A 23,020-nucleotide genomic window follows, 5' to 3' on the forward strand; every position below is an offset into this window, starting at 1 on the left:
TTGAAGTTTTGGTGTGAATTACCTATTACTGCGGGCGTAGTTCTGTTTCGGTTTCCTGAGATTGCATTATTGCTGGCGTTATTTTTTGCTTGCGTAGTCAGGTGTACTTTAGTTTAAATTTCATTCGCGGACTTTTCGGCGCTTTATCGCTGCGCTAGTAATCGTGCGTAGCCTCCTAAGAAATATGCCATTGTTCTTATCCGCTTCGTCGACATTGCGAAATGAATTCATTGTATTTAATAGTTGAAGTTTGTCGAACGACTGCTTTATATTGAACTTTTCTTTCGGTTTGTTGTACATTCCTCGTTGTAATGTGTGCACTTGCCTGGGTTTCTCGTTTTTCTGTTCAACGCGTCGAGTTCACTGGAATTCGAAACCTAGTTTAGCTCGAAGCTTGTTTGACGAGAAAATATTAATTTAACTGTGACGACTCAGCAGCAGAGAAAAAATTGGAGGACGCTTAAGCTTCGCCTTCAAGAGTGGGACGCGACAGCGTTCCCGTCGACCCGCCAAGGGGTATAAGACAATGCGCTACGGCACAGCAATCACTTACGATGCGCCCCGCATCGGACTTAGCGCCCACCTATCACGCGGTGAGCGTCGAGCAACGCAGCGTTCGGCGCGGCAACGAAACGTGCGCCTGAGCGAACGAAACGAACCAAAGAACTCGGTGTCTCGGAGGGGAAACGATCTACGCCAGCCAAACGTCGTGATCGGCACGGGCAGAGAGATAGATAGTAATCTAAACCGGGAGCACGGCGAAGCGTCGTCAGGGGAGAGGGAGTCCCGCGACGCACCTGGCAGCGGTCCCAATGCGCGCGCGGCGCGCCTCCTGTCGGGGCAGCGCCGTACATTGAGAGGAGGGGGTCTTCTGTGTTTGCCGCAAGATGGCTCTGCGTGTGCGGAAAGCGCAGAAGAAATGCAGCGGAAACGCACTTCGCAACTCGTGTAATTGTGACTTCTGTACGTTACATGTTCATAATTACCGATATACACCGCAGTATAACTTTCCACGGCTCGTTTCGAAGGCAACACCGCATTCACTAGAGGCGCGTTTGCACCGCTTGGAAGCATCGAACTCGTGGCTGAGTGGTAGCGTCTCCGTCTCACACTCCGGAGACCCGGGTTCGATTCCCACCGGGCCAATCTTGGAAGTTGCTTTTTATTTATGAAGCGCCTGCCGTGATTTATCGCTCACGGTCAACGCCGCCGACGCCGACACCCGACGCCGACACCGACGACACCGGCTTTTCTGCGACACGAGCTCCTTAACGCTATCGCGTTAAAAGTGTCGGTTTGCACTGGAAGCAGGATTGCCACAGTATGTCCGGGAGAGGAGCAGTACAGTCGTTACTTGTAGAAGGGGCGAAGTTCTATGCCACAGGCAAAATTTCAATGGCGCGATATCTCACGTCGACCTAGGAGTTTCAAATTTTATTGCAGACTGAACAATCTACATTTCTGTATTTTTGTCGTCTCCTATTGTTGTCAGAAAGCAGCGTTGCATTGCTAAAAATCTATTAACGAACAAAAAAAAACACAAGTTGGACATTGCGCTTATGTCTAGTGATTTCTGTGCAGTGTTGATTTACGGCTGTGACGTACACACTGGCTCGAAATAGGCCTCAATAAGACCTTTCTTGGGAGCTTTTGTTTCTTATATTATAAAATTTCGGCAATTTCTTTTTATTTTCACCTAATTGTTTATTTCTACACAGGATTAAAGCAGGAGAGGCCGACATTAAAAACAACACTAGCAAAGAAAACAGAATACCCGGCTCTCCACTGCAAGTATAGAGTGGACCATAGCAACGGTAACTAAAAATCAGCCCCCGAATGGCCGATCCTTGCAGTTGAAGCACACAAAGGGAAAGGGGATATTTAGCTGTCACAAAAAGTGGGGTGCGGTGCAGAAAGAGACAAGTGTTTGCAATATTGCTCGCATGAGAATGACATTCAAGCACTTGCACGCGCTCTGCTATCATTGCAGCTAAACACACATTCAAAAGCCCTCTCACTCCTTTCTGGTGATTTCACAAGAATGGGAAGTCACTGAGTTTAGGCGAGTGTAAATGAAGGCAAATGCGGCTGAACGCCAGCAAGTGTAAGGGGTATAAATGAGTGCCCCTGAGTGCCACCTGAGGATGTGGGCCAATTGGTTATTATCTGCAAATGCGAAGAAATGTGACTCTCAAATAAACTACAAGCCCAAGAAAACTGCGTTGACTTCGAAGAGGACAAATACTGCTTCTGCAGAATACGAAAAATGCAACTGAGCACATTTTGCTAGCTTTAGTTGCTTGCTCAGAGCATTGCGTGTTTGTCTCCATTGCCATGCCTTGAATTATTTGTTTACACTGGGCATGCTCTCATTGTACTCAGATTAAGTAGGGATGGATTCCAATGCTAATAATGAGAGTGAAATCTCAAACACAGTGCTGTAACTTCAAAAGGTCGGACACATTCACATGTTAACAATCTCTTACGAGTTATGCACATGTGAAGTGTGTGATACATTAAGCTCTGATTTCTGTAGTAAATCATCGCCACCTAGTTTCATAATGTTAAGATAGAAAACTGGATGTGTTGGTTGAGCCTGATGTGATGTGAAAGGCGCAAAGATGACAAGAAGTCAAAGACACAGATCGGGTGCTTTATTTATTTCCAAAATTGTTCTATCAGGAAAAAAAGCCACTATTTTATACTCGCAGCACTATCACGGTTCAGCTGGGCACATTCGCGTTCCGGTAGAGCAGTTATGTTTGCGATAAGAATACTCAAGCAACATTGACGTGCCTATCACCTGCCTCAACAATCCTTTTGGTCTCAAATGCTAATCTAACCCATTTGTCACAGCTCCTGTCAGGCGTGAAAATTTGGCGTACATTTGAAATCTCTACAATGAATTGCCAGGTGGCCCTCTGTCCCTTTTATAACATTGTTTTGATGTTGCCTCGGCCTTTCATTCACGCATCGTTCGGTTTGTCGCACATACTTTCTACTACATGTCAAAGAAATTTCATAAGACTCCTGCCTGACAATCTACGCATTCATTTTCGTGTTGTGTAACATAGGCTGGTGCCTTGCAAAAAAGAGTTGGCCATTCTGCAGAACCTTGCAGGCTTGCACGGGCAGAAAACACCACATTTACATAAGCTTGCTTGACAGTCTTCTTCAAATTAGGTGCCATTCGGTGTATGTAAAATATGACGGCTGCCTTTTTCGCGAGGTGACTCATGGGCCAGTTGGCGAGCTCACAACTTCTTCAATTTTTTTTCTGCTAAGAAAAGTGGCACAAGTTGTAGGTTTCTGCCTCTATTTGTAATTCAATCTGCTTAAGAAAACTCTCTCCAGCTTGATCCGGGCAGGAGATGGAAACGTTCAGCAGGCACATGTCAGCCATGTTGCGTTTGACGAGATTGATTACACTGCCTTGACAAGATTGTCCGTCGTCGTCCTCACGCCTTTCGAATAAGATCAGTTTTATAATGCTGACGCATGCTCTTGGAGAAAGGAGAAGAAAGGAAGGTAGGCTCGTTAGCCAGCGTAAATACAAGCGAACTACTCTGTGCTGGGGAAAGGGAATAAGGAAATGAAAGGAAACAGGAGAGTCTATATCTCAAATAAAAAGGAAAGGAATGTGTCCACGTCAATGCAATGCAGGGTACTCTAGCAACAACCTGCATGTCAATGAGCAGGGCAACGCAAATGTATTGAGCACAGTCTCGAGAATAGTTATCTTCCTCAACAAGGTGCAAATAAATGTATTCGAGTTTGGTTTTCTAGCCGCACCACAGTGAGGGCAGTCACATAAGAGATCTCGCATCGTTGTCTCACAGCCTCATAAGTTTACGGTTAGCATGGAGACCTGTTTAGTGCAAGATCACTACTACATGTGCGTTGAACAACTTTCGAACAAAACATAGCCCTAACATGGTCCAGGTGAAAGAGTTTCCGGAATTGTCTAAGATTAAGTGGAATTTCTTTTTTCTTCCAGGCAAGACGATAGACTGCTGGTCCGGGATTCATCACGACAAATCATTCTGAGCATATACGAAGGATATCTGACGTGTTTCTGTTGACGAAGCAATTATCTCAACATTATATACGTATTTGAAAAGGCTTCTTTTTCTCTTACTGACAATGTATACATAAAAAACTTCACTTGCATCAATTTGCATTCACCTAAACACTACGACTTGTATAGGTGTGTGCTCCACAGCTAAAGAAAATTATGTTGCTTGGCTTCGACAGTAGCTCTTCAATTCATATACATAGATTTTCGTGCAGCAGTTTCATTGCTTCTTTTTTCATGCTAGTCAGGCATAGGTATTTTTTTCATTAGCTTAAAGCACTTCGCTGCCTAAGCTCCACATACAAATAACTTACGTATACAAAATATGACCTTACACTAAGTTTCAGACGTATGCGTGTTCTGTTCCTCATATTCACTTCTCTGCTATTTTACATAACTTCGGTTCTAAACAAATCTTTTGTTTTGATCAACGAGAAAGCAATGAATTGAGAGACCTAACTTTTCTTTGTCACAACCGCATGAAGTTCATGCAAGTTTATGCGTCATGCTTGTTTCACACTTTAAAATCTGGAAGCGCGCGGGCACTGTCTGTCTGCTTTTGTATTTCCAGTTGCAGTTTGTCTTTTACTTTTTAATGTCAGCGCTTTCTATATCAGTCCACATTCTGTGTGTAGAACCTACAGTGAAACTATGCTTCGCAATTTGTTGTATTGTAAATAAATCATTCTCCTTTGAAATGTATGTTCTATGTCCAACTAAGCATGAACATGTCTGCATGCACGTACAGCATGTTTTCAGAATGTGCACATAGATGAAGTCGACATTCCGCTAAAGCATACTTTAGGTGGTAAGAGAACAACTTATGCTTTTAATAACTTTGTATATGGTTTAAATTTATATAACAAATATAATGAAGGCAGAGGCATTCAACTATTGTACACGATACCTAAATCATACTTCAATCTTCCCTTAGAGATAATTGGGCAGGGAAGCGTACAGTCCGTCTCACCTGCTTGCAACCACTGCCTGGCATGCCATATCTTGCATGAGACAGCACAACAGCGTCGTGCCCGCTTATAGCGCCCCTCACCAGGCCCAATACCAAATTTTGGTTATACGCTGAAAGTTATTACGTGTCCTCTAGGGAGCGTTCTGCTGCAAATATGTTTCAAACCGGCTCATTATTGGCCATGATAGAAAAATTTTAGTGCCCCGAACCCATGATATCAGGAGGCGAGCTCCTCTGCATAGCAAAACTCTCTCTAAACTTCTCGACGATGTTCTCCGTGAGTCCAAAACCATCCATAAAACGACTTCAAGCTACCACCCTCTAACTAATGGTCTCACAGAGCACTTTCGTCACACGCTGCCCGACATGATATCAATGTACATCAACCCTGATCACACCAATTGAGATGTCATTCTACCATTCGTCACTTTCACATACAGCACGGCCGTCCAACGCACTACGGGGTACTCGTCCTTTTTCCTTGTGCATGGTCGCCAACCGATCACTGTCCTCGAGGTTCCTTTCTTCGGTGTCCCCATGCCCTCGTCCACGTCGGTGAGTGAGAAGTTCGTTTAGCGCATTGCCTGGTGTCGAAAACGTGCCCGCCTCAATATTGATGCCAGTCAACAAGACCGCAAAATTCGCTATGATGCATCTCACCGTATCGTTTCCTTCCACCCTGGAGACGAAGTGTTACTGCGGACCCCAGTTCGCGCTCCGGGAATGTGCGAGAAATTTCAGCCCCATTTTATCGGGCCCTACATTGTACGGGAACAGGCTTCGCCAGTTAACTATCGTGTCACTCCAGTTGTTCCGCCTTTGGACAGCCGCTCCCGTCCCACAGAGATTGTGCATGGTTCGCGTTTACAGCCTTTCATACGGTGTTTCCCTCCATAACCAGCGGCCAGGTTGGTGGCTGCTTCCACGTGCGGGGGAAATTGTGTGAGCATTATATAACCTCTTCATCGTCTGCGTCTGTATATATTCATCATCATGGCCAGAGTCACCGCTTTCAGTGCGCGACCTGCGGAATAAAGTGTTGAGGTTTACCAGCTCTATCGCTATATATATATATATATATATATATATATATATATATATATATATATATATATATATATATATATATATATATATATATATATATATATATATATATATATATATATATATATATATATATATATATATATATATACAACGCTCACTCAGTCACATAAATGCTTTTCTAGCGCTTTTACAAAACGATACGGCCGGAAAATGGTTCCGCCTGGATGAAAATAACAGTCCGTACTGGCTCCGGAAAGCATTGTGTTTGAATGTTGGAGTGCTTGAAAAAATTCGTTCGATCAAATGACTTCCTGTGTCACATGTTCGTATAGACAATAGCTGTGTCAGCGTCGTTGGCTGCTCCGGGAAAGCTGATATATGGAGTGATTTATCCTTATTAGAGTTGTTGAATACTGGGGGCAGAGGGGCGCAGAACGTTTGGTAGGAGGGAACAGTCTCGGCGCGGGTACCTGGTGAATACTAGAACTTATGTTCTTGAGCATCAGAGCACACCAACTATTATTTCTTAGTAGACTAGGGAAAGTGAAAGCACACGAATCTCCTTTGCAATCAGTGCGATAATACGATAAGCGGCAGTCTTCCTGCGTTCCGTTCCAAGGCGTCTGGAGGACATCTGGGTTTCGCGTCGACTCCGCAACACTGCTACAAAGGCCAGAGCTCGCAGTCATTGGTCGCGTACAAACTGCTAAAAAATGTGGCTCTATTTTCGTTTGCATAACTTCGTTCAATACTAAGGCTATCACAGTCAAAGGCTATGAGGCTATAAGGCTATACACAGTCAAATGAGAAACGGGAAAAAATGATTTTCAGTGTCACATATGCATGCATAAACGGTGCAGCTCATGCGCCTTTATTCTATGTGGTAACATGCCTTTAAGACTCCGAAATGTAGTGTTATTTAGGGCAGGAGACTAGTATTTGTCGATAGTGTTGTATCTAGTATTTAAAATTGAACAATGCCCATGGCCCTGGCGTATTGCACCCAATTCGGCACAAACGCAACCAGCGCAGTTTTGAGTACGAGCCAGCGAAATCCAGCGAGAACCGGTGCGTGTACAGCACAGACCCGTGAGCCCCAACGTCATAGCAGTGAATCAAGCATCTCGTCCAGTGTGACCCAGCTCTTATCCAGCCATCTCGCCGGTCTCCCAGTGACTCCTAGCGAGCGCCTGCGTCGTCTATGCGTCCCAGTGTAAAAAAAAAGAACGTTCGTTTCACATTGAAAGGCACTGGAAGACGCTGGGTTCTACAATAGGGATAATATCACGAAGTTCTTTGCAACCGTGCTGTTTACGCACCTTACAATGCAATGGTTGTTTAGAGAAAAGAAGCCATTAGGCGAACATGCATTATTAGAGTTGTCGGACGATCCTACCACTGTCAACCAGATGTAGGAGTCGTCGGGCGACCTCGCCGCTCCCACCATTTCAAGGAGCTGAAGGTCGTAGAGAGGAACTCGGTGAAAAGGATTTATTTGCACATTAACATTTTGAATAAGACATACATCGACAGTCTAGAGTGACTCCCATATGGAGCCCGCAAGACTAACATAAAGCAAACGGCTTACGAGCACACAGCTCACTAGTACATTTCTAGCATGACAACAAGCACTCAGCTCCCGACGACGAGCACACTCTAGCAGCCGGCAAATGCTGCTTATAAGCACTTGGTCCCCCCTGGATTCCAAGCAAACGGATACGTTCGTCCGGTCATCGTTCGACGTCACCGTTTGACGTCACCGAAGATGACCCGCCCTTTTGGAGGAGGCGGGCTCACATACTCGTGTTGCACACACACACAGGTGTAAAGGTCCGGAGCCGATGTCACAGGGCCTCGTATAACTCTGCTTTGTCCCGGGTGGCGCGGCCCAGTACCACATACCTGAGCTGACCGCGCGCCACGTGGCTGCCAGTTATTCGCAGTTCTCTGAAGTGCGCCCCATCTGGTTGGATTGGAACATGTGCAGCGGGCTGAAAGTTGGCACGTTGCCACCCCGTACGGCCATTCCTAACAGCATGTGCCGCATGCGCAGCTGACCCCGTTGTTGCGCCTCGCATGATGCACTCGCAACAAATATCAGCCACTTGGGTCCTGTAAGAGATATATCGCTCAGCAGTACGTCGGTTGATCAGAGCTGGGATGATGACACTTTTGATAGCTCACTTGGTCACAGTAGGCGTATTAAGTTCAGGCCAGGCACAATTACATGACCTACAAGTGCGAAAAGTTTGGCAGACATTTGCACACACATTTCCCAGATATGTGTGTGCGCGTTGCTGGACTATGGCGCTCCTGCATATTCGAGGATATTCGAATAGCACTAGGGCATTCAGGTAGTGGCGTAGCGAGGTCGTCTGGCACTCGGGGCACAAAGGTCTTCTGTCACCTCCCCCCCCCTCCCAGGTGTAGTCGAGGAAGGTGAGGATATTAACAATTTCCGGGTGTCTTCAGACGTATAAGACCACCCCCCCCACTTGCCCCTTGCACCCGGGGCCCAGCGCCCCCCGCCCCCCCCCCCCCCGTTGCTAGTCACTGCAGTCAGGCAGCAAGAGGGAGGTTTACAATTCCTCTGACCACGGTGAAATGGGTCCATATTTATAGGGAAAGCAATCGCGTGAGCCCCAAGCATCTACGATGCTGGCTGCTCGAACGGCGCAGGAAAGACTCGGGTGCCACAAGTATAGGGGTCATTTTTCTGCAATAGTGCAAAACGCCCTATATTACGCCGTGGTTGCTTAGTGGCTATGGTGTTGGGCTGTCTAGCCCGAGTTCGCGGGATCGTATCCCGGCCACGGCGGCCGCATTCCGATGGGGGCGAAATGCGAAAACACCCGTGTATTTAGATTTAGGTGCCCGTTAAATAACTCCAGGTGGTCGAAATTTCCGGAGTCCTACACTACGGCGTGCCTCGTAATCAGAAAGTGGTTTTGGCACGTAAAACCCCATAATTTCATTTTTTAAAACGCCCTATGCAAAACAAATGGGTCCAATACGAATAGGGCGTGAGCATGATTGAAAAATTAGACCGTAAGACGTAAGACGCACCTTACTTGTAACATAGGCTAAGCATGCAAACTTCGAAATTTGAAAAATGTAACATTTTATAGTGAAAGCAATCGTAAGAAACTCCAGGCACATTAATACCGTCGGCGCCATTGTTATGTTCTGCATAAACTGCAAGAGCGATAACATCGTCCCTGCGTTGCGAATGCGATAAGCGCCCGTGAAATTGCAGGGGAAGTCGACTATAGCGCCTCCATTTCGCACGCGCAAGGGAGGAAAAGCGGGGAAGAAGCACGCCGTCTTCAGTCTCACGCCAGGCACTGGGATGAGGATAGGTAGGGGCGTCCTAACCCGGTGGCTGCTGCGTATGGCGCAGCCACGCGTGGCAGTGCGTACTGCGCTATAGTCCTATCTTGAGAGCGATGTGCAACGGTGACAGACTTTAGGCGTCTGCATTCACCGAGGGTCAATAGCTTCGTGTGCGCTGTGCTCTCGCCGTTTAGTTCAAGTTTAAGAGAGGGGGAGCACGAAGGCCAGTTCATTCAATTCTGCCATGCTAACTCCCTCCAGCGTTTTGATAGCGAGTTTCAGCGGTCAGCGAATGATATGGGTTCATGTTTGTTTGTTCTACCGTGAGCTCTTGCTTGTTCATTTACTTAGTAAAGGAATGTTTAAAGTTTAAACATCACCACTATCCGTACTGGGGTATAGCTCTCTACTAATTAGCTATCGCAGTTGAGGTTTCGCCTGTCGGGCAAAACTGCGCCTTTTTTCTCATTTATGTGGACACTCCAGACGGATTCCTGCCGTTGCCGTCGCCGTAAGGTTGCCTATAAAGTCCAAGGGCGATAACATGGTCCCTGTGCGCCGTATGCGTTATATGCGAGTGAAAACATGCGAGGTTGAGCCAACGATGGCTAGTCAATCTCGCGCGTCCAGTGGAAGAAAGTGGGGATGAAGCGCGCCGTCTTCCGCCGCGCGCAAGGCACCACGTGGGTAGGGGAGGGACGGGGGGGTGCGGTGTTCTTCACCGGCTACTGCTGCGTGTGGTATAGTCGGCCGGGTCCTATCTCGAAAGCTATCTGCGACGGTGTCAAAGTGCTGATATGCGCTGTGTTTTCGCCGCTTATAGGCCGCGTTGAAGCGGGGCAGCGGGAAGGTCAGTTTTCTCGCTGCTGCTGCCGTGTTTCGTCACTCGAGCGCTTGACTGCGAAAACACACCTCATCAAGTGAGATGTGTTCATGTTCGCTTACACGGCCGATAAAGCCACTATCGTTACCTCGTAAACCATTCTACTAGTTTGCAACCACAATTATTGCTTAGTATTTCGGTCGAAACTACGTCTTTTTTATTTCGTTACGTCATTTCTGTGCTCTAGTTCTCACGCACCCTCTGAAGCACTCCTATTTTGTTTCACGCGCTACACCTTGGATGTGTCTTCGATACAGCCTAATCTTTTCTTTCTTATGCACTGTGATTGCTCCGTGCACGCAATCTTCATTTATCTAAACTTCAATGTTTTTTACATTATTTAATTGTTGCAGATTTGCAATCACGCAATTTAGAGGTCTTGTTGCCGGTAGTAGTAAGAAAGAAATCCCAGTCCCATTGGTCTTCAAGTTCCCACAGATAACATTCGTTACTTTCTTTGCATTACGTGGCCAGTTAAGGTGCCTCGGATGTGTCGTGCCCACCACGCCACTAGTTGAAGGCAATAATATTCATTTTTGGAAATCTAAAAATGCTTTTCTGATGCGTTTACGCTTTATAGAATAGCCGGCTGAGTGAGTTACCCGACAGTGCCTCGATAATCCAATTTAATTGCGCCGCACGACTTAGCAGGAGCCAGAGCGTTTGGGTTGTGGCAAAAATTATAAATGGGACTATTTTTTTAAATGCTGTACTCACTTCAGTGCCTTTCCAACGTATTCAACGTTTGCATCATTTGTCATCCAATTGTGGAGAATAGTATAACTCGGCCGTAGTTTAGCGTCTTTTTTATCATTCATTATCCTGGCGATCATCTGCAAGGAAAAAGAGATCGCAGCCATGATTTAAATAGACAAATGTACCCACAATGGTGCTCTCCTCTTGTCAGCCAGACAGAAAGAAAAACCGCTCAATGTAGGCAGTGCTAGTCGATTTACAAACAAACACAAAGTGACCTGCTATAAATGAGAAGAGCGTTTCGGTTACAAAGCACGAGGTCGCGGAATACAAACCCGGCCACGGCGGCCACATTTCGATGGTGATGAAATGCGAAAACAGCCGCGTACTTAGATATAGGTGGTGCACGCTGAAGAACCCCAGGTGGTCAACATCAGCGAAGTCTCCCATTACGACGTGCCCCATAATCAGATCCTTGTTTCGGCACGTAAAACGCCATAATTTAATTTTTAATTTAAGCGTTTGATTTGGCTTTTCGAACTACGCTGCGGATTACCGCCTAATGCTTCGATGGTGATTGCGTACATTTCACGTCAGAAGATTGGAATAAAAGCAGATTGGCATACTTTTACTTTATCGGACTCTTGGTCATCGTTTTCGTCTGCACTTGTAAAATGTATTCTATATGTCTATACTGTAAATGGAAGAGAAGAAAGTGGGTTAACGGAGAGACCCGATTTTCACTAGTCACAGCATAAGAAGCCAACAAACAAAAAACCGACGACGACCTAGGGGAAATCACTTGCACTTACTAACTAAACTAAAGAAATGATAAATTAATGAAAACAAGTGCATGAAAAACAAGCTGCCGCAGGTGGGGCATGATACCAAGTTTAACTACTAGAATTAACGCTGGGAGTAATACATAAACGGAAAATGAGACGTCCACCTAAACGTCGCAAAGTGCTACAAAGGCTTTTGATGTAATTAACTACGTTTGCATGGATGTCTCATTTTCCCTTTACTAATTACTTATATCCCCCTTTCCGGTTTTCACAGAACTATTACGTGTAACCCTGGGAGTTCTAGCCACTGCCACCATTCACGTGCCTTGGTGGCGGATGTGGAACATTTATTCTGTCGCAGACGTCACTAGTAAGTGATCTTTTTGGGTGCAGGAAATTGGCCCATAAAGCCACATATGCTATCTGAAGGCATCAAGATCGCCGGATTGGATACCATCGTTATGACCCTCACTGATAAAATCAGTCGATTTATTGCCGAGTGGCCTCCATCCGAAAAGGTCACGCACCCATGACGCCTGCGGTAGAAAGGATGTTCCACATCTCCCGCCACGGTTTGCGAATGGTGGCGCTGGCTAACACTCACAGGATTAGTTCTAGTAGTAAAACGTAAATACGCCAGAAAGTCGGTGAGAAAACGGCGCTGGGTAGCTCAGTCGGTAAGAGTACCGCCCGCGTAATGCAAAGACGTGCGAAGACCCACCCTTTAATACTATTGTTTTGCTGGAACTGACCATTTTCTGGCCGAAACCACCTCAAGATGAATGTCAGCGTTAATGCGATTTCATTCAACCAATGTAGGGACTCAACGTTTTGTTAACGCCGAGACGCGTCACGCTCATTGAGTGCCCGCAGCCGGGCTCCTTTCTCGCGCGTAATTCTGGACACGCTGCACCTTCTAGGTGCGCCGCACTCAGGGAATGTCGGCTTCCTTTCTTTTTCTTATCCAAGACTACAAGAGATGCCCACGGGCTTTCCGACGGCTGTACGATGTCGACGCGCAGCATTTCGCTTACTTGTTGCCTTATTGGTTCACGTTCTCGCATCGAAACTCGGTAAGGGCTCAGGCAGAGTGGTCGAGCGCACTGTTCGGTTAATATGCGATGCTTTGCAACTGGTAAATGTCGAATCCTCCATGACGTCCAAAAGGAGTCTTTGTATCGTCAGAGAAGACTACTGAGCTGCTGCTTACTGAAGGGGCGACATGGATTTATGTCGAAGTCTGGTTCTGGAACTATGGTCATTGGGAAGATGCGGCATAATCAGAGAGGACAAACGCATTGCCGGCTTCCACAATTTCCTCGTTGTATGGGATCATCGTGCCCTTGTTGTTGTGCTTGAACTCCTGTCTGAAGTTCGTCAGCATCATTTTCGCTTTCCCTCCGTACTGTCGAGAGACCCCTCTTGCGATTGAAATTTTACGGTCTAGCTGTAGAAGGTGGTCGCCCTCGATGACGCCTTCTACGTCTGCGGGTGTTTCACTGCCGATAGAAATGACAACGCTGGAGCGAGATGTGATGTTGTCTTGGTCCTCAAGTGCAGTCAAGGCATGGTGCCTACGAGCGCTCTCTGGCGTCACTGCTTGATCTTCGGTTACCGTTATCGACTTTGACTTCAGGTCGGTTATTCCGCCGTGTGGGTTCAGGCAGTCCATGCCGAGAATGACGTCTCTTGATCACTGTTGAAAGATGACCCAGGTGGCAGGGTAGGTCCAGTCATGAACGATAATTCTTGCCGTGCACATTCCAGTCCGCATTATTAGGTGTCCTCCAGCTCTCCGGATTTGAGCGCCTTCCCATGCAGTCTGAACTTTGTTCAACTAGGCAGCAAGGCGGCAATGGATCGATGCATCACTGAGTGGCCGGGTCCTGTGTCCCCTAAGGCGGGGAGTGCGTGGCCATCGACAAGCACGTCGAAATCGGCGGTTCTTTCTCTTGCATCGCCACTAGGTCTTGGCGTAGGATCCCGGCTGTATGGCGTTGACGTGTGGGTGGTATGGCGCAATGTCAAGCAGTTGGTCAGTGCATTCATTGCTTCCATACGTCCTCGCGATGACGGCGTATCGTTACGTGGGGGAGATAGTGTTTTCAGCGTCTTCGTTGGTGGCGGATGATGTTCGTCAGTTCGACTAACAGCAATCACTTCTGGATCGGTTGCGGCTTTTGGTTTTATGGATATGGGCTGACGGAGAGGCCCCGAGCTGGTCCATTACATGGTCGGCGCGGCGGTGACAGCTAGCGACCTCGTTACGGTGAACGCGACGGTCGTCGAGGTTTCCACCTAAATGAGGTGAGGTAGTCGGTGATATTGCGAGGACGTTCACCTTCCTGCGGGCGCAGAGCATTGCCGAGGAACCCTCATTGTCCCATTTGGCTGTGTGGGGACCGGCGGCAGACTTGGCCCACCTCTCCGCAGTAATAGCACAGCGGACGATGGCCGGGGGAGCGCCAAGCATCAGTCTTTCTTGGAACGCTACGCTGTACTACGGTCGGGTGTGCTGGCAGCGGCGGCAGTGGACGACGGTGTAAGTCATCGCTTCTGGCTGGGGCTGCGGTGAGTGGGGCTGCGCCTGAGGAACCTACCAGTGAGTAGTGTAGTTACTCCTTGACCCTGTCAGAGACTGAGGCCACCTGGGTTTTCGACGAAGGCAAGATATTCAGCTGTTCTATGCGAACACTGGCCCTGATGGTCTCTTGGAGGTCGTCGGAACCGAGTACTTGGATGGCGCACTGCGGTGTGAGCACATGGAGGTCAGATTGGCTTGTGCGCATTTCCAGAGTTTTCTCAATTGTCGATGCTCGTGTCGCAAACTCAGCTACGGTCTTCGACGGGTTGCGGACAATTCCGGCGAAAAGTGCTTGCTTGACGCCCCGCATCAGCAAGCGGTCTCTTTTCTCCTCCGACAATTCCGTCTGAGTGTTTTGGAAAAGACGGGCTATCTCCTCCGTGAAGACTTGGACGATCTTTCTAGGCAGCTGTACTGGCTACCCTAGTAGAGCTTGGGCTCGCTCTTTGCCCAGGACGCTTGTAAATGTCGGCAGGAAGCCGCTTGGGAATAGGTCCCACGTCGTTAAGGTGGCTCCTCAATCGTCCTGGTGGCGTCTTCCCATGAGAAGAACACGTGGCGCAGCTTATCCTCAAAGCTCCAGTTGTTGAACACTGAGATCTTCTCGAAAGACTCGAGCCAGGTTTCCCGATCCTTCCATGAGGCCCCAGAGGAGGTAGGTGGCTCCCTCGGTTGTTTTAGCGCGATTCCTGCCGTTGTGGTCGTTCCCTTGGTAACGATCTTCCTGGTCATCTCAGGCAAATGTACGTACTCCAGCGGCAGACCTTGGAGCCTGTGGCTAGCTCGCTTGTCGCAGGCTTAAAGGACCCATTATCCATTATGCAACTAGTAGTTGCATAGCGAATTCCCACCAACTAGCTCCGCTTTCTGTCATTCTAAACGTTCCTCGCTAGTCCTTCGCGACGTTGGTGCTGTCTTCGTGGTTCGGGCTTGCATCACTGCTGTGAGGGGGCGTTCGGTACATAAACGCACTAGAACCTCCACCAGACGTCGCGTAATAGTGACCGTGAAGAAAGGAGCAAAGCTGTCAGTGACGAAACTAACGTTTTATTGGGCGAAGCTGCGCCCTCAAAAATAGGCTATACTCAAACAACGATATTGGCGAACACAGTCGGTGACCATGGAAAATCTGGCCTGCGGAGCGAGAGCGTCGGCTTTTATACACGAGTCATCGTGAGTTCCAGAATGATCGCTTACGCCCGCGTATCTTCCGGAAAGTTCTACAGCCGCCAGATTATGCAAGGTTCAGGGACAACCAGACCACGAATAAAACCCGCGATAACATTCGAGAACTTCCGATATATGCTGGAACACCTTCCCCCGAGCGATGCTTAACATTATTTAGCCGTTGATAAGCAAGCAAACGCACGTGTATATATATATATATATATATATATATATATATATATATATATATATATATATATATATATATATATATATATCCTTAAAATCTATTCGCTGTTTCTGAACGGTACAAGAGGGGCATAATAGAGCGTCATAACTGAGGTAGTAACATTACATCATTTCCACTATAAATGCTGTTTTCGCAGCATCTAAGGGCTAGTTTGCTGTGAACAAGTCAGTGTAATGTTTGATCTTGCGTTTTACCATCGATACTTTATAACAGGCAATGTGTAGCCACACATATCTTGCATTTTCTTTTTTGAAGCGGATGCCTACCTACACCTTGTTTCTTATCGTGGAAAAAAACCGTTGCATTTTGCACAGGTTGTGTTGGTTGGTTGAAAGAGGGAGTTCCGTTACCGTATAGCGTACAATCCATGAACGCCTTTGACGAGGGTTTCTAAGTAACTTTGTGCGACTAAAAGTATAGCCGGATTTGTAGGAGATTACGACACTCACCTGCAATCCCGTCGCTGCTAATCTCACAGCAACGGAAGCAACGAAATTTCTGAATGTGATACTTCCACCCACTTGACCATAGTGGTATATCCGGTAGTGGTCCCACAGCTCGTCTAAATGCATCTTCGTGGTGACGTTGCTTGTAAGGTTCGTCATGGTGTCTTGGTGGCTGCATGTTCTGATAAAAGAAAGCGTGTGAAAGAAACTGATCAGAATAATCTCAGATGATTACACGGCTGAGATGCTTGCAATGGCAATATCATTTTGGTATTTACGTGGAGTTGGTGTCTTGTTCTTGATATTGTTCTTGATGAAGAGTTGAATAGGTTATGGGAGTTGGGCTGCTACCATGCTTCCTAGATCCAGCGCTTTCACAGTGAGCTTTCGCAGTTATCGACTGAGATACGTTCATGTTTGCTTGTGCGCTCTTGACATCATGGTTGTTAATTTTGTTTAGAAGCTTATGCGGCCGATAAAGCTACTGTCCACTAATTTGCTATCACAATCGATGCTTCACCTTTCGGGAGAAACTGCGAGTTTTTATTAGGGATACGAGGCTGGTGAACTGTATGCAAACTTTCGAAGCTTCATTTTTTTTTTCAGATTGCGGACATCGTGTGTTTGCCACGCGGTGAATCACATCACCCGCAATGGTAAACACTAGGCCAAACACGTGGGCGCATTTAGACTTATGGAGCGGCGGGAAACGAGCTGTCATAGGTATTATAGATTCTGTCTTGTGACCTGCTTTAACGCAGTTAAGAATGATAAAAATATCCGTTCAAAATTGTTATCAATGGTTCTGCTAAAAGATGTCAATAATTGGAGAAATGTAGACTAAAAACGCATTTTGTTTCGAAAATATTAGTCGGGCCCTTAGTGATGCTGACATAAGTGCAGCGCCGTCAACCTAATATTTCTCGTGTATTTGGGCAGTTTTGGCGCCAGAATAGTTCTTAAACTTTCTGAGTAACGCATTTCGTTCATTCACAAGGCAGTGTAGCCCATGAACAAAAAAGATCTTATGTTGGTCCGTACTAATGGTAGTCGAAATTCATGACGTCTGCTTAAACCACTGCTGGCAGCGTTCCCACCCCGATCTCGTTATAGCACCGTTTATGCCTTTCCGAGTTTTGTGGCATTGTTACCAAGCGTCTCTACAAGTTCTCTATTTCGTTCCACTTCTTTCTGTAACGCCTTAGGGCATGGAAAGTACAAAAAGTAAAGAAATAAATAATATTGCCTTATTTAACTTATATGTTTAGTGCGCCTTGTAATATAAAAATTCTACTCCTCACATCAAATTTTGTGAATGAAATTGTCACATGTAGAACATTTAAAATCTTGCGCCACATGCAATCAGAGCAGGTAATGCTGCAGGACAGGCCAGCATAGTGGACGATGACAGCATGAACTCCATAAAAAAAAACAATTGAAAGAATAATATCTGTGACGGCTTTCGCTGTTAGAACAAAACACAAAGCCAAACAAAGGTTTTCTTTTGCAATGAACCGCTGCTCCTAGAATGATTTCTAAAGTTACAACAGACAGGGGCGGGGGAGGTGGGTGGAGTGCTCAGAAATGCTGCCTGAAACTGCCAACCGCTTTTTTCACGTGCACTTTAGACTCGGGAAAAGCAGCGCTGAAATTGTACCATGAAACATTTGTGCGCCCATTCTTGTGCTTTTTAGCGAATTGCCGAATTAAAGTACCAAACCTAAATTGGTCTAATACGTACCACATTGCAGCACATTTTATACGTTCCAGTTTGAAAACGTGCATGACGTGTAGCGTGGTATTAGACGATAAAACGCCGACTATTCTTATCACCGAATGAGGCATGTAGGTCACGTGGTGCAACTGGTGAAGACTGGTGCGCCTAAATGGCGCACCAGTCTTCCGAGTGCGGTGACTCAAGACTGTGCAATCACCATTACACCGAAACCTTCCATATTTCGCATTTCATTCTTTGCCTTCTTTTGTAATCCACTTTCCCGCTCCTCTCCCGTCGAGTGCTGATGGACTCGGCTTGCGGCACCACGGCCACAGTGTGCACGTAAGCTTCAATGGTCCCAGTACAATGAGGCCTCCAGATCATGTTTCTGTGACATGAACAGTTGTTTTTTCGGCGTCCGAAACCACGTTATTGGGCATGCCGTGTGCTATTACTATCAAAACGTTTACACAAACTTGATGAATTTTTTTCGCCTAGATTTTCGCACTAACACATTGACAATTACGCAACTTTCACATAACTTACATCAATGAAATTTTCTGGCTAAATTTGAGCCCTTTGTTCTCTTTCTTTTTGGTTGGTGTGTCCTTAGAAAAAAACTGCTAAAGGCAGTTTTTCCCGAAAATTGACTTTCCATTTCTCATACCCTCACATCTCTATTGACTTACAGTGAATGTTGAAGGGGCACCACGGTCGTCCACGCTATCTCTGAATTATATTTGAATGGATAGGGAAGCAGCAAATGTGGTTAAAACACGTGCAAAATATGGGATCCTGCAGTGACATTTCAGCCTAAAATGCCAAAGTGAAACAACTTGAAGAGGAGTTCACGTTCGTGCGAACCCTTCTTCCGCCTTTTAATAACGCCACACGTTTTATTCTTTGGAACTAGAACCATAGTGCGAGCATATCTCCAATGAAATTGAATCTGGGTCTTCAACCGCTAGCAACACGTCGAAGAATTTCCCGCCTTTCATTTTTCATAAGCTATATCCCTACCCTACACTTCATACAAAATTCATGTCGTGAGCATGTCACCAATCTTACCGTACTCATCATCAGCATAAAGTTAGAGTTGGTGCTTGTAACACGACATATTTTTACAATCATTTTTGCCACGTACGTCGAAAGATTGGAATGAACTGCCTTCGGTCATTGTTTCCACAAATCACAATGATAATTTTCGAAAAGCACTAGCTAACACTGTATAATAAAAAACATTTGTACGAGCTGCTGTTTGTCTTTTATTTTTTTCTTGTTTAATGCTACTTTTATATGTCATGTTCTATTACTGTACTTATCATACTTTTAGCTAACGTTGTAAAATAAGCAAATATTGTGTATAAGCTCGTCATTTATTTCCTTCTTATTTGTTGTGTAACCCACTCCCCTCTCTAATGCAGAAATGCCCTGTGGGTAAATGAATGATTACAATAGCAATGATAGCAGACGACAGCTATTCTGCTCAAGTCAACAGCCTCGAAACCCCTCCTGATGATAGGAAGGGCCATTTTAGGTTATATTGTGTAAATGCAGGAAATGCGGGTCACCATTGTGCAATATACTCCAAAAATGCCTTAACTAACCGCGCATGTCTCGCTACATGCAAAGGTGTGCTCAACGATGCAACATCGCTGTGACCGATGTATTTCGTCCGTAATTGTTGGACGCTCTATATAAAAGCCATGCAAACCAGAGAATATGGAGGATGGACCGCATCTTAGAACCACTCTAATGAAGCAAGGTTTTCAGGCATGTAGTCTCAGGGGAGGTCGAAGTCCTTAAAAGGTCTGTTTTAGCTTAGCTCGGTTTACAGTGCTAGACTGATCGCCGAGACCAACATGCGAAAAGAAAATGACGCAAGGGGACCATGACGTATTTCCGGCTCCTAAAATTACATCTGGCGCTTGCAGGACACAAGAACACGGCCTTTAGAAATTGCCTTCGCTTACTCCAGAAAGCAGTTGCGGAGAAGGGCAATTACATTTCGTCACTAGTTTGTTCTACCAGGCTGCTGTACGGATCATCATCATATGTCCACTGCAGGACGAAGGCCTCTCCCTGCGATCTCCCATTACCCCTGTCCTGCCTCAACCGATTCCAACTAGCGCCCGCAAATTTCCTAATTTCTTCACTCCATCTAGTGTTTTGTCGTCATCGAGTGCGTTTCCCTTCTCTTGGTACCCATTCTGTAACCCTAATGGCGCAACGGTTATGTAACCTGCGCACTACATGACCTGCCAAGCTCCATTTTTTTCTCTTGATGCCAATTAGAATATCATCTTACACCGTTTACTCTCTGACCTAAACCGCTCTCGTTTCGTCTCTTTACGTTATGCAGAGGAATCTTCGCTGGATTGCTCTTTGCGCGGTCCTTGGTCTCGAGCTTTTTGTCAGTCTCGAAGTCTCTGCCCCATATGTCAGCACTGGTAAAATGCTCTGATTGTACACCTTGCTTTTCAATGATAATGGTAAGCTTCCTGTCAGGAGCTGGCAATGCGTGCCGTATGCAATCAACCCATTTTTATTCTTCTGTGAATTTCTTTTCATGAGCAGGGTTCCCTGTGACTAATTGACGTAGGTAAACGCACTCCTTCACAGACTATACAGGCTGACTGGTAATCCTGAATTGTGGTTCCTTTGCACGGCTATTCATAATTATCTTTGTCTTCTGCATATTAATCTTCAATCTCAATCTTACACTCTCTCTATTAAAATCCTGAATCATTTGGTGTAATTCGTCTGCATTATTGCTGAATAGAAGAATATCATCGGCAAACCGAAGGTTGCTGAGATATTCGCCGTCGATCTTTACTCCTAAGCCCTCCCAATTTAATTGCTTGAATACTTCTCCCACGCACGCAGTGAATAGCAATGGAGAGATTGTATTTCCCTGACTGACCCCTTTCTTTATAGGTATCTCGCTGCTTTTCTTTTGTAGAATTAAGGTAGCTGTAGAACCTCTGTAGATATATTGCAAGTTATATACATAAGCGTTTTGTGCTCCTTTATTACGTGATGCCGCTATAACAGTTGGTATTTCTACTGAATCAAATGCCTTTTCGTAATCTATGAAAGCCGTCTAGAGACGCTTATTATATTCTGCGGATTTCTTGATAACCTGATTAATTACATGCATGTGATACATTGTAGAGTATCCCTCCCTGAACCCAGCCTAATGTTCAGTGTTTCCCTTATTCTATTGGAGATAATTTTGGTAAATATTTAATATAATACTGGGAGTAAGCTAATGGCGTACAATTTTTCAAGTCTTTAACGTCTTCCTTTTTGTGGATTAGTATAATGTTTGCAGTCTTCTACTTTTCTGGGACCTTTGCAATCGATAAACACTTCGTGTAAAGAGCCATCAGTTTTCCAAGCATCATGTCTGCTTCATGTTTGATTAAACGACTCTTAATACACTTCTCCTGCCGCTCTCCCTCGTTTCATGTCTTGGAAGGCCCTTCTGACTTCATCAGTAGTTATACGAGGAGTTTCTGTATCCTGTTCATTCTGTTTCTAATTGAAGTATCCTGACTCCTCTGGGTACTGTACAAGTCAGTATAGAATTATTCCGCTGCTTTACTATGTCATCGAGATTTCTGAACATAGTACCCTGCTTATATTTTAGTGCGTACATCTTGGTTTGTCGTAAGCCAAGCTTTCTTGTCACTGATTTCAGGCTACGGCCATTTTTTATGGCTTCTTCTGTCTTTCTCACGTTATAGTTTCGAGTATCACTTAATATCGCATTGTTGATCAGTTTTCACAGTTCCGCGAATTCTATCTTATCTCTTGAATTGAACACTTTCATTTTTTGCAGTTTATTTATTGGGTGCTTTATTACTCGGGGAGTTTGTCTACTGGTTGCCTTGGTGACTTGCCTCCCACTTCAACTGCTGCCTCTGAAGCCAACCTAGTTACGCTTTCATTCATTAGCTCTATGTCATTATTATCTCGCTGTTCTAAGGCTGCGTATTTGTTTGCAAATTCAGTACCAGCCTGAATTTGTCCGCTTTTACCCTTACTGCCTCTAGGTTGACCTGTTTCTTCTCGACCAATTTTGCTCTTTCTCTCTTCAAATTGACCTGAATCCTAGCCCTCACTAACGTATGATCACTGCACTTTAACCTACCTATCACTTCTACATCCTGCACTATGCTGGCATCAACTGTGTATCAATGGATGAACTGCACCTCAAAAATTCAGGTAACAATTCTTACTCTCACCAGATGCTCTCAAATGCTTCCAGCTTATAGTGGGACGTGTACATGGTTTACCATTCAACACTTAATTGGAGTTAGAAAATTGGCCGCTATAAACTCTTCAGTTAGTATATATTGCAATGAAGAGAGCAGTTTTGTTAGGAAGTGCATGCATTGTGTTTACTAGAATGCGCCTGCTGGGGGTCCAGACTTGTGAGGCATTTCAGTTGTGACGTAGCCATCATAAAATTTAAGGTAATCGTTTCGCAGAAGAGCGCAAGAAATAAAAGCTGCGGTGGAAGAAGGAGCGGAAAAACCCCTTCGTGGTGCTTCCGCGGCTTCTTCAATGACTGCCACTGCGAAGGCTACGGCGCAACCGGGCTTGACCACAGTGCTCCGCCTACTGAATGCCATCATTGCGTGCAGTTAAGAAGGAGGCTTAGCTGGTACATTCCTATCAAATACAAGAACAAGGAGAAATAATGTTATTTGTTCAAAGGGTGCACCAAATTTGATCGAGCTTGTTGTACTTTAAAGAAAAAGGTAAAATCTAATGACTGTTGGTTGCGAACTTTTGATTTATGTCGTCAATATTTTAATAAAGGCTGTTAAAAAGGCAATTTTTCAGAAAATGAAACTTTCATGTTTACAAGTATAAGTCGACAATGAAGAGGTATTGCACAATTGTGTAACCTGCACCTAAATGTAAATATAAAGCGCCCGCAATTGATATAGTTTACATGGCTCTCAAATAAACCACTTATATATGAGTTAAATTTTTGCAAACCCCTTGTAAACAATGTAACAAATTCCCATAAGAACTGACATGTCGAATTCG

General features: G+C 45.5%; 1 protein-coding gene across 2 annotated transcripts in view; it reads right to left on the reverse strand.

Annotated features, from left to right (window-relative positions):
* The window catches only part of LOC139057937 (uncharacterized), a 119,161-nt gene that overhangs the window by 43,932 nt on the left and 52,209 nt on the right, over positions 1 to 23,020 (reverse strand). For both annotated transcript variants that reach the window (XM_070536743.1, XM_070536744.1), the window contains exons 10-11: positions 16,243 to 16,420; positions 11,029 to 11,144 (exon numbers count right to left, since the gene is read on the reverse strand). In XM_070536743.1, the coding sequence (XP_070392844.1) occupies positions 11,029 to 11,144; positions 16,243 to 16,420 (294 nt within the window). The remainder of the gene's footprint in view (positions 1 to 11,028; positions 11,145 to 16,242; positions 16,421 to 23,020) is intronic.

The sequence above is a fragment of the Dermacentor albipictus genome, chromosome 3 (genome assembly GCF_038994185.2).
Source record: "Dermacentor albipictus isolate Rhodes 1998 colony chromosome 3, USDA_Dalb.pri_finalv2, whole genome shotgun sequence".
Lineage (NCBI taxonomy): Eukaryota > Metazoa > Arthropoda > Arachnida > Ixodida > Ixodidae > Dermacentor > Dermacentor albipictus.